Genomic DNA, 14227 nt, shown 5'->3' on the forward strand with positions numbered 1-14227 from the left:
CTTTTGTATGAAAAATCTTTATTTTGCCATCATTCTGCAAATATATTTTTGCTGAATGTAAAATTCTAATTTGATGTTTATTATCTTTCAGCACGTTGGAGATATTTTTCTACTCTCTTATGACTCCCCCTGTTGCTGTTTAGTCAGCTGTCAGGCTAAATATTAGATCTTCAGAGAAATCTCTTTATCTGCATTCCTTTTATGCAGTTCAATTATTATGTATCTGGATATAGATTTCTTTTATTAAGCCTGTTCGGGGTTTTTTCCCCAACTCTTTGAATCTAGATTTGTGTCTTTGGTTAGTTCTGAGAAAGTCCCAGCTATTTGTCTTTCACATTTACCAAGATTCATAAAAACGGTTTTCCCGTTTTATTTCATGCAATACGTAGTTTTTTCTTCAACTTCTCTCTTTGCCCTTTTATGATGGGTTGGTTCTTGGCCTAGAAATTGTGGGTGGAAAATCTTGATTAAATAAAGATCCAATGTCGAGGAAAAGGGCAGTTCTTGATATGCAGCATGAATTGATTTTCCTGCTTGTACTTGAAACATTGGTGGTGTGTTTAATAAATGTTAGTTAATTAAATACTGAATAGTCAGATGCTTTTTTAAGTCTTATTTTATCCTTGACTTATAGCCTCGTTCCTAATAAATTTTTCTGTAGGGAGCATTTTTTCCTTGCTGGTTAGCTTAATATAAGTTATTTACCCTATCATATTTTGAAGTGGCTTTTAATTTCTGAAGTTGGGAAAAATACATTGAGGTAATATCTTTATTCTGATTCCATCGTTGCTCTTGCCTTTTATGTCAAGAGAACGCTGAATGCTGACATGGGTTAACACGAAACAAAATCTCATTTCTTTGGAAACACCTTAACTTTCTCCAAGCTGCCTGATTTTAACCCTTAGGGCTTTGCAACTTCCATTTCCCAGTTCAAGGCAACTTAAAGCTAAGGGCTGAAGCATTCCTACTGTGCCCCAATCAGCTATGAGCCCAAATTCCTGAAACAATTTAGGGCTCCCCAGTTTTCCTTAAACTTCAGCACTATTTATCAAGATAGGTTTTAGCCTTTTGTAATTTTTCTTAGAAAGTTCATTTCCACTCGCATTTACTGTTCCAGTTCACCCTTCTATTACCTTTCTGCTTTTGAAAGAAAAATATGTCATTCTACAGAAGATAGTCTGATTATTTGAGTCTCTCTCCATGTGTTCCTCTAATTCCATCTGTTCATGTCATTTCCTAATCTGAAATGCAGGGAAGTTGAGTAATTTGGCCTGATCCCAAAGCAGACTGAACCAGTTCTATTTCTAAAAGTATTGGGATTTTACATCAATAGCCCATTTTGTCATCCCTTTCCATTTCCTATTTTTTCCACTCCTGCTCTGAAGATGGCCCCTAGTCCAGGCACTGCACTGTAGCTGTGGCAGCATGAGCGCCTGAAACCCCAAGAGAACTCATCTTTCTGTCAGTTCTCCTTGAACTGATCTACAGATATAGCAAAATCCAAATCAAAACCCAGGAGGACTTTTCTGTAGGTAATAAGTTCATTCTAAAACTTATTCTGAAAAGCAAAGAACTAGACTAGGCCAAACAATGTTGAAAAGAACAAAGTTGGACTCGTACCTCCTGATATCAAGAATTGATGTAAAAATATAGTAATTAAGATAGCATGATATTGGCAAATGGTAGGAACATAGATAAATGGGAAGTGATTCATAAAAATATGATCAGTTGATTTTTTACGAAGATGCAAATGTGATTTAATAAAGGGTGATTTTTTAAACAAATGTTGCTGAACAATTACATGCCTAAATGCCAATAAAATTAACCTTGATGAATCCCTCACACCTTAAACAAAAATTAATTGCAAGTGGATCATAGACCTAAATGTAACACACAAGACTATAACAAAAAAAAAAAGACTATAACACTTCTGGGGAGAGAAAAACAGCAAAAAAATCTTTGTGGTTTTGGTTAGTCAAAGAGTTCTCAGATACAACACTAAAAGCAAGCTAAAGTTGATAATTTATACTTCATCAAAACTGAAAACTTCTTTTTATTTATTAAAATAATACAAAAAAAAACCCAAACACAATATTCACAAATGACATATTTGACAAAGGATCTGTTTTTAGAACATGCACAGAAGTGTCAATACTCAGCCACAATAAAACAACCCAATGAAAATATGGACAAAAGACTTAAACAGATATTTTACCAAAATCAGTATATGATTGACAAAACATGAAAAAATGCTTAACATAATCATTAGGGAAATACATATTAAAACCACCGTGAGACCACTATACACTTATAAGAATCTTTTTTTGTTTTTTTAATGACAATACGTGCTGGTGAGAATGCAACTAGAACGCTCAAGACATGGATGACAGAGATGCAGAAAGGACCATTTGTGAAAAGAGTTTGGCAGTTTTATATTAAGTTATACATACACTATTCTTAGAGATTTATCCAGGTGAAATGAAGACTTATGTTCACACAAAAATCTTTATAATAATATTTATATAGCTTAATTAATAATTGCCAAAAACTGGAAATCCTGATACATTTAAATTGGTAGGTAGATTTAAAAAAAAAAATGGTATCTCCATACAGTGAAATACTATTCAGCTTTAAAAAAAGGAACAAGCTAGTAATACATGCTATACTTGTGTGAATCTAGACATTATGATGAGTGAAAGAAATCGGTGTCAAAAGATTCCATACTGTGATTCCATTTATATGACATTCTGGAAAATGCAAAACTGTTGGAATGGAAGATATCAGTGGTTGCCAGAGATTGACAATAAAAAAAGGGCTGACTACAGCCCAACTGATGTGGTACAGTGGTTGAGCATTGACCTCTATGAACCAGGAGATGGCGGTTCAATTCCGGGTCAGGGCACATGCCTGAGTTGCTGGATCCCTGGTTGGGGGAGATCAATGATTCTATTTCATCATTGATATTTCTCTCTTTCTCTATCCCTTCTTCTCTGAAATCAATAAAAATATATCTTTTTAAAGTTTAAAATTGGTAAATTTTAAAGAAAAAGGGCTGACTACAAAGGAACAACATGAAGGCATCTTTTGAGGTGATAGAACTTTATGTGTCTTGGTTGTGGTGGTGGTGGTGGTTTTCAAAACTGGTAGCACTATACACCAAAACTATTGTATGTAAATTAAATAATTTTTAAAAGAAAGAAATATGGTCCCTGTACATAAAACATATCACACTTGGAATTACTTATTCACTTCACAGCTTCTGTATTAAAAGCTCCAACAAGGCAGGTCCTCGGTGTGGTTTAGTTCAGTGGTCAGCGAACTGTGGCTCTCTCGCGAGCCACACGCGGCTCGTGTGCCGCGGTTTGCCACTCTGTTGACTGAGTTTGCCGACCACTGGTTTAGTTCATTGTCACTGTTACAACATTGATGAGATGCTTTAGAAACTTACGTCTTTATGTCAATTAGCCGATGATAAAATTGGTTTTGTTAAACATTTTTTTGCTTTAAAGTGCAGACCCTGTCAAAACTTCCGTGAGGACTTTCTGAACTTAGAATTCCTAACCCAAGGATATGTAGCTACCCTTCTCTCCTTAACTGCTCTGAGATCTCATGGAGAGCCTGAGCTCAAGGCTTAGAGACCAGATGAGCAGCGTGGTTCAGTCCAAATTGCTGATGCACAGAATCCTGAGCAAATAAAAGGTTTGTTGATTTAACCACCATGTTGTAGGGATGATTTGTTGCACAGCATGTTTTCGGGTTGTTTGTTACATAGCATTAGATAACTGACACAATATCATTTATTAAGGAGGCCAATTACATTGGATTTCCCTCCCCGCCATCCTATTTTTTTCTATTTATTTTAAAGATGTTACAGGAAATCCTTTGGTCTCTGGAAAAGAAGCGGGGAAAAGCATTAATAGTATTAGTAGCTCATTCCCAGAGGTTTCTGTTAGGTAGTATTTACCTGCATAACGCCCAGGTAATGTATTATGTTGGTCATATCTATAGCAATGTGTTCATCCCTTGTGCTTATGCTTTAAGAGAAATGCTCAGATATTAGTGTACAGAGAAGAGCAAGATGAGAGTGAGAGTGCTGAAGGAACCAATAATTTATAGATGACAGACTTGGGGGAGAGGGACAGGTGGCTAAACCCTGTGTTGTCTCAAAGCCAGAAATTGAATTAATATGTAGAAGTTAAAGGAAGAAATGTTTCATAGTCAATATTAAGGAAAAATTCTCTGAGAGCTGACCAAAAGTGAACTGTGCTGCCTCAAAAATCAGTGAGGTGACTATAATTAGAAATTTTCAAGCAAGCTGAATGGTCACATCTGAGAGTTGGTTTCCGTACTGAGTGCAGGTGATTTCCTACAATAGTAAAACACTGTACTGGATAATTTTCTCAAGTTCCTTCAGATTGAGCTTTTTTTTAATTATTTGGCATCACAAGATATATAGCCATATTGTAAAACTTAAACTTTTTTACTTGCTGTCCCCCTTTTTTTATATATAGAGTAGGTCCTCGGGTTACGTCGGAAATACATTCCTACAGTGTGACATAGCGCGATTTTTGCCGTATGTCAGAACCCACCTACATAAGCACCTACATCACTCACATGGAGCACATACACAGCAATAATGAAGTGAAACAGTAAAAAAAAAATTAAAAGAAAGATAACAATTCCTGACCTTTACTTGTGGTAAATCCTATATAATAAAAGTAATATGCAAATTGACCATCACTCCAACACACAAGATGGTCACCCCCATGTGGTCAAAGATGGCCACCCCCATGTGGACACTAGATGGCCGGCAGGGGAGGGCAGTTGTGGGTGATCAGGCCAGCAGGGGAGGGCAGTTAGGGGTGACTGGTCTGGCAAAGGAGGGCAGTTGGGGACCGAGGCCTGCAGGGGAGGGGAGTTGGGGGGGACTAGGCCAGCAGGGGAGGGCAGTTAGGGGTAACCAGGCCAGCAGGGGAGGGCAGTTAGGGGCAATCGGGCCAGCAGGGGAGCAGTTAGGCATCAATCAGGCTGGCATGGGAGTGGTTAAGGAGTGATCAGGCTGGCAGGCAGAAGTGGTTAGGGGCAATCAGGCAGGCAGGCAAACGGTTGGGAGCCAGCAGTCCTGGATTGTGAGAGGGATGTCCGACTGCCCGTTTAGGCCCGATCCTGATGGGATCGGGCCTAAACGGGCAGTTGGACATCCCTTGAGGGGTCCCAGATTGGAGAGGGTGCAGGCTGGGCTGACGGACACACCACCCCACCCCCGTGCACGAATTTCATGCACCGGGCCTCTAGTAAATAATAAACATAAAGCACATATGTACATACATTGAAATGACAACTTTTTTTTAATAATTAAATGGGAGATGGCGACATAACCACAAAACGACATACATCAAGTCCGACGTAAACCGAGGACTGCCTGGTACTAATATAGTCCTAACTCAAGGATATGTTTTTATTGATTTGAGAGAGAGAGAGAGAAACATTGATCAGTTGCCTCCCATATGCGCCCCAAGTGGGTATCAAACCCGCAACCTCTTGGTGTACGGGACGACGCTCCAACCAACTGAGCAACCCAGCCAGGGCAAACTTGCTGCCCTTTTAATTAGGGAGATTTTCCAAATATGCCTGGATACAGGCAGCCAAAGTTGTTTTCCCTCATAATCTATAGGAACAGAGACTTGTTTTGATAACTGAGTCCAAACAAGCTGGAAATATTTTTATCTGTCCTGCTTATAGCTTCTCAAGTGACCATTTATCAAGGATTGTTTCAAAGGATGGAGAGAAACTCACAACCAGCCTGTCCTGCTCTGCCAAAAAAAAAAGTACAAACAGGGCCAGTTTCGTGGTCATGTGAACTGTACAATTTTATAGGGTCCCATGCTTGGTTTAATGATCGCTATCACTGTTTTAAAATTCTTATTTATGAACAAGGGGGCCCCACAAATTCTATAGTTCTGTCTACTATCTATAATCTTTATCTGTAGTTTACCATTCACCCACTCCTTGTTATCTTGCACTCTGACTTCTCCCTTTATGGTTGAATAAGACCTCTCTCAGGTCATCTACTATCTTATGGCCAATTCCCAAGGTCTTTCCTTAATCCTCATCCATTTTAATGTGCCTAAAGCATTTGACACTGTTGACAAACCCAAACTGTTAAGTTTTCTCTTTGGTTTACATGACTATATATGGTTTTCTTCTTATCTCTGAATTTGATATTAAAGTCAAGTAGAATAATGCCATGAAGTTAATAGTCGTAGCACATGCCTCAGGGTTTTTCTTTAGAATGGGCCCATCCTCTATCCACCAGGATATAGTGGTACTCCCTTATTTTCACAGGATCAGTGACAAAAACAATTTTTAAATGGGTAAATAAATTTAAAAGCAGAACTACAGTCCTACCTAGTAGACATGACAAACCATATACAGGGTTTGGTTTTGTTTGGCTTTGCTTTCCTTAATATAGCAATTAAATGAAGAACATACCAATGTTTTCATCAGTTGAACATATAAATGGTCGTAAATTCCCTCGAGTCTCCTTCATGAAATAATCAATGACGCTAAAAAGGTTTGGAAGTGTTACCTGTATAAAGAGAGAGTGAGAGAAGGCTCAGTGTCTCCTGTGTAAAGATAGAGGAAGAGAAATCTCAACTGAAATTTAATGGAGATTACTGTGTATTACCTGGCCTACAGAAAATCGTATCCATACCTCTCTTCAGTGGCTTACTGAATGGTTTTGCCTACCATGCATTTTATTTCTCCCTTATAATCATAGCTGATTTCCTGTTGAAGTATTACCTCTTTCCTATTGGATACATTTTGGTGGACAATAATTAGGTACTCTGCTCTTCTCCAGTTTTTGCATGAGAATGTGGCTCAAGTTAGGTCAGAAATGCTCCATTCCTGAAATTTGAACTAGAGTAGAGGAACAAGGAAGGAGAGTAGATCTCTACTCAGATGGTGTTTATTATAGGTAACTGCTTCCTAGTCCCTGGTTTTCTAGTCTTCCAGTCATCCTATGTTTTTCCTATGTTCGTACATTTAATTTTGCTTTATTTGATTATAGTTGGTTTCTTTGCTGGAAACAAACAGAAATTAGCATTTTAATATCATTGTTACAGGATAATTTGCTTGGCTAGGAATAACTGAAATGCATTGCTATTACTTGTGTTTTTGTACAAGTAAAATCAGATTAAAGCTGAATATCCCCAGTAATGCTTGAAGAGGAAAAAAATTTTTAGAAAGTGACAATCTGCTTGAGGGTTAAGGTTTGGGAGTGTGGAAGGTGAAAGAATAATTCGGACTATTAGCTTTCCTTATACTGCGAACTGTTTGGGCTAATGACAGATAAATGTGCCCCATTCACCACTTGCAGAGACATTCTTTTTCTCTGACCATTGCTTCCATTCACTTGGCTATTTCGGTTACCCTTCAGCAATATACTTCTCTGCTTCCTTCATTAGAACTTTTGAAAACTCCCAATCAGGCATGGACATGAGAATGGAGAAGCTCCGGGAAGCATTTATAGCAAAAGTTTAAGTGGGATATATGAATCAGCAGCTACCTTACTTTTGGCAAAGGTCACTACTGCACTCTAAGGCAGGGGTCCTCAAACTTTTTAAACAGGGGGCCAGTTCACTGTCCCTCAGACCGTTGGAGGGCCGGACTATAGTTTAAAAAAAAAAAAAAAAACTATGAACAAATTCCTATGCGCACTGCGGGCCCGGGACGAGTCAGCTGCTAAGCAGGACAGGCAGCGGCACGCGGCGGGCCGCATGTGGCCTGCGGGCCATAGTTTGAGGATGCCTGCAAGGGTTACGGTCAAAACATAAATTCAGCCATACTGACCCTTTCTCTGTTTGATCAACATAATGGGCATGGAGGGGCAGGAGAGCTAGAAGCTCAATTTTAGAAAATACATTGTCAATATCTTCAAGAACCATCGGTTCCATTTAAGTGATAGTGCTTTCCTGGTCCAATCTTCCCATCACTGCAGCTAAGATCACACACCTATCTTCCCTTTTTTTCAGCATCCCAAACCATAGGTCATGTTACTACCATCTCATTGGTTGAGACCAGTGTAAATACCAGTTTTCCCACCTGTACAACAGGCATTACCTCAAGGTAGCGATGAAGAATAAATTAAATGGCATATGTAAAGTACTAGCTCTGCCTAACAGAATATGGAGTGGTTATGATATTACTAGAGGCCCGGTGCACAAATTCATGCACTGGTGGGGTCTGGCCAGCCCACCCTGATCAGGGCAGGCCGGCCGGGGGGGAGGGGACATGGGAGGTTGGCTGGCCCCACCCCCATCAGGCCGGTTGGCCAGCCGCAGTGCATGTCATAGCGACCGGTCATTCCAGTCATTCCCATCCAGTTGTTCTGGTCGCTTGGCTTTTATATATATATAGATATCATTAGCCCCATGATAAATTTATTGGGGGTAGAAGAGGGGTTACAGACAAAGACAAACCCCTTTTTTTAAAAAAAATTGTATTGTTTTTTTTGAGAGAGAGGAAGGGAGACAGAGAAAGAGAGAGAAATTTGAGAGGGAAACATCAATCAGCTGCCTCCTGCACTCGCCCTACCAGGATCAAGGCAGCAGCCTGGTGATATGCCCACATCAGGAACCAAACCAGTAACCTTTTGGTGCATTGGATGATGTCCAACCAACTGAGCCATACCAGCCAGGGCAAAACCCTTTCTTTACTCTTATGTTGCTATTAAGAGGAAGATTTCTGAAATTCTGCACGGTGGGTATTAGAGGACTAAGCATTCACAGCTTTTTTTCCCATTAGAAATAAGCACATTGAAGAAAGCCCAGAAATACACCCATGCCTATATGGTGAATTAATCAAAGGAGGCAAGAATATCCAATGGGGTAAAGCTAGTCTATTCAATAAATGGAGTTGAGAAAATGGACAGATACATGAATTAAAATGAAAGTAGACCACCTTCTTATACCATATGCAAGAATAAACTCAAAATGTATTACAGAGTTAAATGTAAGACCTGAAATCATAAAACTCCTAGAAGAAAACATAGGCAGTAAACTATCTGACATGCTCTTAGTAATATATTTTATTTTTATATATCTCCTTGGGCAAGGGAAACAACAAAAAAAATAAACAAATGGGGCTACATCAAACAAAAATGTTTTTGCAGAACAAAGGAAACCAACAAAACAAAAAGACGGCCTAATTATTGGGAGAAAATACTAGTATTTGCCAATAATACATTCAATGAGGAGTTAATATCCAAAATTTATAAAGAACTCATACAATAACACCAAAAAATACAACCCAATTAAAAAATGGACAGAGGACCTTAATAGACACTTCTCCCAAGAGGACATACAGATAGCCAATAGACATATGAAATGATGCTCAATGTCACTAATCATCACAGAAATGCAATTAAAACTGCAAGATATCAATCACTTCACACCTGTCAGAATGGCTATCATCAATAAACCAAGTGTTGGTGAGGATGTGGAGAAGGGGGAACCCTCATGCACTGTTGGTGGGAATGCAGAGTGCAGCCACTATAGGAACACAGTATAAAAGTTCCTCAAAAAATTAAATAGAACTACCTTATGACCCAGCAATTTCACTTCTGCGTTTTTATCCGAAGAAATCCAAAACACTAATTCAAAAAGATATTTGCATCCCTATGTTCATTGCAGCAGTATTTCCAATAATCAAGATATGGAAGCACCCCAAATGCCCATCAATAGATGATTGGATAAAGAAGATGTAGTACATATATATACAATGCAATATTTCTCAATCATAAAAAAGAAATCTTACCATTTGAGAGAGCATGGATGTACCTAGAAGGTATTATGCTAAGTGAAATAAGTCAGACAGAAAGACAAATAATATATGATTTCACTTACATGTGAAATCTAAAGAACAAAATAAATGAACAAACAAAACAGAAACAGACTCATAGATACAGAGAACAAACTGATTGTTGCTAGATGAGGGGGGAGGTGGATTGTGGGGTTGGGTGAAAAAGGTAAAAGTTATTAGAAAATGCAAAATGACCTGGCCAGTGTTGCTCAGTGGTTGAGCATCAACCCATGAATCAGAAAGTCAAGGTTCAATTCTTGGTCAGGGCACATGCCTGGGTTGTGGGTTTGATCCCCAGCAGGGGGTGTGCAGGAGGCGGCCAAACAATTATTATTTCCCGTCATTGATGTTTCTATACCTCTTTCCCTCTCTCTGAAATAAAATTAAAAAAACTAATTTTTAAAATTATTAAAAAGTACAAATTGGTAGTTATAAAAGAATCATGGGGATGTAAAGTACAGCATAAGGAATATACCAGTAGTCAACAATGTTGTAATAACTATGTATGGTGCCAGGTGGATACTAGATATATCAGGAGTATCACTTCATAAAATATATAAATATCTAACCACAATGCTGTTCACCTGAAACTAACATAAAATAATATTGAATGTCAACTGTAATGAAAAAATAAAATTTAAAGAAATAAGCACATTGAAATACTTAATTTGGAGGATATAAAACAACAGCTAAACAAAATATATTTCTCTCCCTGAAACAACTATATTGATAAAAATTTACAGAAAAAGAAAAATGGAAAGAATTTTTAGCAGATTATCTTCTACTAGAGGCCCGGTGCATGAAATTCATGCACAGGGGTGTGTGTGTCCCTCAGCCCAGCCTGCACCTTCTCCAATCTGGGACCCCTCAAGGGATGTCCAACTGCCCGTTTAGGCCAGTTAGACATCTCTCTCACAACCCAGGACTGCTGGCTCCCAACTGCTCGCCTGCCTGCCTTCCTGATTACTCCTAACTGCTTCAGCCTGCCAGTGTGATCACCTCTAACCACTCCCCTGCCAGCCTGATTGATGCCTAACCGCTCCCCTGCCAGCCTGTTTGCCCCTAACTGCCCTCCCCTGAAGGCATGGTACCCCCCAAATGCTCTCCCCTGCAGGCCTGGGTCCCCCCCAACTGCCCTTCCCTGTAGGCCCAGTCGCCCCCAACTTCCCTCCTCTGCTGGTCTGTTCACCCCTAACTGCCCTCCCCTGATGGCCTTATCACCCACAACTGCCCTCCCTTGCAGGCCTGGTTCCTCCCAACTGCTCTCCCCCTTCTGGTCATCTTGTGGCGGCCATCTTGTGCCTACATGGGAGCAGCCATCTTTGGCCACATGGGGGCAGCCATCTTGTGTGTTGGAGTGATGGTCAATTTGCATATTACTCTTTTATTAGATAGGATTCTGCCTCATCCACCTGCTCTTGCATCTCATTTCTCACCCTGCCACCTCAAGGCTCCTTGACATGGCTGTTTTTTTCCAGAACTGTTCCTAGGCAAGGAGTCTACTTTTCCACCTTTCTTTGTGTCTGTAAGGAAAGTGTGGAAGGAAGCAGAAGAAAATTCATGAACAACAAGGAAATAGCTACTTACAGGTTTTTCCAGTTCAATAGTGTAGTTTTTTCCTACCCTCATCACTTTGTAGTGCTTGATTCTTGGCATGCTAAAATGGAAAAAAAAAAGTTAATATCCATTTGAGTATACTGTCGGGTGAAATCAAACTAAAGTGAGTATAAAATATCAACTGTATAATAAAACCTATATTTCAATGACTAGGCGGGGAAATGATAGGTTTTTTGTTTTTTGTTTTTCTATTTACCTGGTTATCTATATATATTCTTTTTGAGGAGTTATATACTAGGGATATAAGAAACCTGGGCCATCGATTGGTTCAATGAGAAAAAAATAAGAGGGATAAATACAATAATCAAGAACTGACAACCTTTTAGGCAGAATTATACTTTTAAATGTCAGAAACTTACAAAGTAGACATCATTATAACATCCTAGGTGGGCATATACAAATAAAATACTTATTCTCTATATTAACAGAGAAATAGAAAGAACTACTGAAAGCAAATTACCTTTTACTCCAGTCAGAAAGCTCTCAATGACTATTCTTCCTGCTTGCTTATATACCATCTTGGACTTTGAGGTATGGAAAATGCTAGGTGTTAGGTACTATATGAACACTTAGGTGTGAGAATGCAAATACAACAGATGAATGTTAATGTCTTCCTCTTCTATAGTCACAGCACTCTAATACTAAATTTGTGCTATTTTATTGACTATGAATTGCTTAAGAACAAGAAGCACATTCTAATTATTTTTGTATTCCAGCCTCAGGCACACTGTATTTGTGAAACTGAATTTTAAAACTGTAGGAGCCCACCTCATAGTGCTTTTTGCTAGAACTAATTTATACTGAGAGCATAAGTCAATGTCTATGCCACTTAGTTTTGAACAATAGTATGTTTGCCTTGAATTCCCTTGATTCATATGGAAACAGTGTCAGGACCAAGACTTTTGCTAATGTTGAAAAGTAAACAGCATTTATTAAACTGCCATTTGCTTGAAAGACAAGTAATTTCAACACCTGTCCATTTTACTGAAGCTGTTAAAGCAAAAGTGTCTATCAGGTTAAGTTTTATCTGCAGAGCCTCCTACCTTTCTCATCCCTCCTCCTCCATTTCCAGGTCACATTTCTCTAGGACTGAACTACACTTCTGTTCCAGGGACTCACCCTTTCTTCTTCTACTGTTACATTCAAATCTTCTCTCAATTGCATATCATGTTGGGAAACAGCTAATAACTTTATTCCAATGGTTTATTCTAGAGCTTTACTTTTAAAACATGGGATAAAACCTAACCAACCCTCTCCCCTCCTAAAAAGGGGAAAAAGCAAAAAAAGTATTTCTTAATGCTGAATCTTCAGGAATCAGTTACAGACTGAAGAAAACACTTAGAGGAGGTTTTACAAGTACCCTCTGTTGGGGTGGTTGGCTCTGGCTTTATCTTTATCTCTACCATAAAAATCAACCTTATAATCATACAGTTACATATGAAAACTCACACCAAATCCATTTAGAATCCCTGCATTCCTATGAAATAAATGATTATCATGACTTGGAAGATTGATAGAAAGCTTGAAAGGCATGGCCTTTATAACTAGGAAGATCTAGGTTCACATGCTGGTATTTTGTAAGCTCTCTGAGCCTTCATTTCTTCATCTATAAAATGGAGATGGTAATGCCTTCGCTCATAAGTCTGTGTTGTGAATTATGTTTGAAAAGTCCTTTAAGGTATATATTTTTTTTAATTCTCAGCCTCTTCATTCATTAAACATGGAAAATACTGTCTGTCTATGTCTTTATTGTGTCTGAAAAAAATGTTTGTCAAGCACTCGACACAGTACCCATAAAGGGTACCCTATAAGTGGGGACAGTGATTGTTGTTAGTAATAACCATCATATCATCATTATTGTCATTCATGGCAAAGCTGTGAAAGGAAAAGTAGCAAAGGTTGACAGGGTCTCTTGGAACTTCTGACTAATAGGACTAAGTTCTGAAGCAGAATGGCAGAAAAAATTCCATTGAAGTCACTTAGGCTTTGACTCTCATTTTAGGCCTTTGTTTTTCTTTCACATTTTGTTTTCCAAAGGAATAGAGAGAGAGGGACAAAATGAGATTGATAAATTTGCTATATTGAAGTTTCATGTGTATGACCTCAAAAGGGAAGTAACCTGTCTTTGAAAAAGAATATGTGGCCTTACTTATGGTTATAAATACCTGTTCTCAGCTTTTGACCTCAATTTTTGCAAAGGAATGAATGTTGGTTAACTATTTTCTACTGCTTTCTTGGTCAATGGCTTTCCAAAGTGTTTATACTACTAGCTTGCCACATAGTCATAATTATTTTTAGGAAACCAAACCAAACTATGAAGTTTGTTGTACGAATAGCTTTATGTCTTATGAATTCACACACCACTGAGCTGGGTAAAGGTGGATGATATTTTGCATCAAGAGAGAAGTCACCTGATAGTTTGACATTGAATGACTTTTGCTTCTTCCTGAGAACTACAGTTTTCCCTCCCACAGCTGATATGTGAACAGACGGTGATAATTTTTACTTTCATGATATTTTGTAAACCAACTTGTCCTTTTTAGCTAGTGTTTAACCAGACACACTCATCTAAACTTCATAGCTGAACATTTCTCCTACAACCTGTAAGAGAATGAATTAGTTTTGCGGGTAACACAGGTGCTTCCTAATAGTCTAGATTTCTGCCAAGTCTTCACATGAAGCTCTGTAGTCAATTCTACTACTCTCCACTATAGCTATCCTTTAAAATTAAGTGATCTGTTAAATA

General features: G+C 38.6%; 1 protein-coding gene across 1 annotated transcript in view; it reads right to left on the minus strand.

Moving 5' to 3' along the window:
* Positions 1–3854: 3854 nt before the first annotated feature.
* The window catches only part of STAP1 (signal transducing adaptor family member 1), a gene marked incomplete at both ends in the record, with an annotated part of 42238 nt that continues 31865 nt past the window's right edge, over positions 3855–14227 (minus strand). Inside the window, 3 exons of the mRNA XM_080676077.1 lie at positions 3855–3889; positions 6493–6589; positions 11452–11521. Coding sequence (XP_080532203.1) covers positions 3855–3889; positions 6493–6589; positions 11452–11521 — 202 coding nt within the window. The remainder of the gene's footprint in view (positions 3890–6492; positions 6590–11451; positions 11522–14227) is intronic.

The sequence above is a fragment of the Plecotus auritus genome (genome assembly GCF_963455305.1).
Source record: "Plecotus auritus genome assembly, chromosome: 1".
In the NCBI taxonomy this organism is placed as follows: Eukaryota; Metazoa; Chordata; class Mammalia; order Chiroptera; family Vespertilionidae; genus Plecotus; species Plecotus auritus.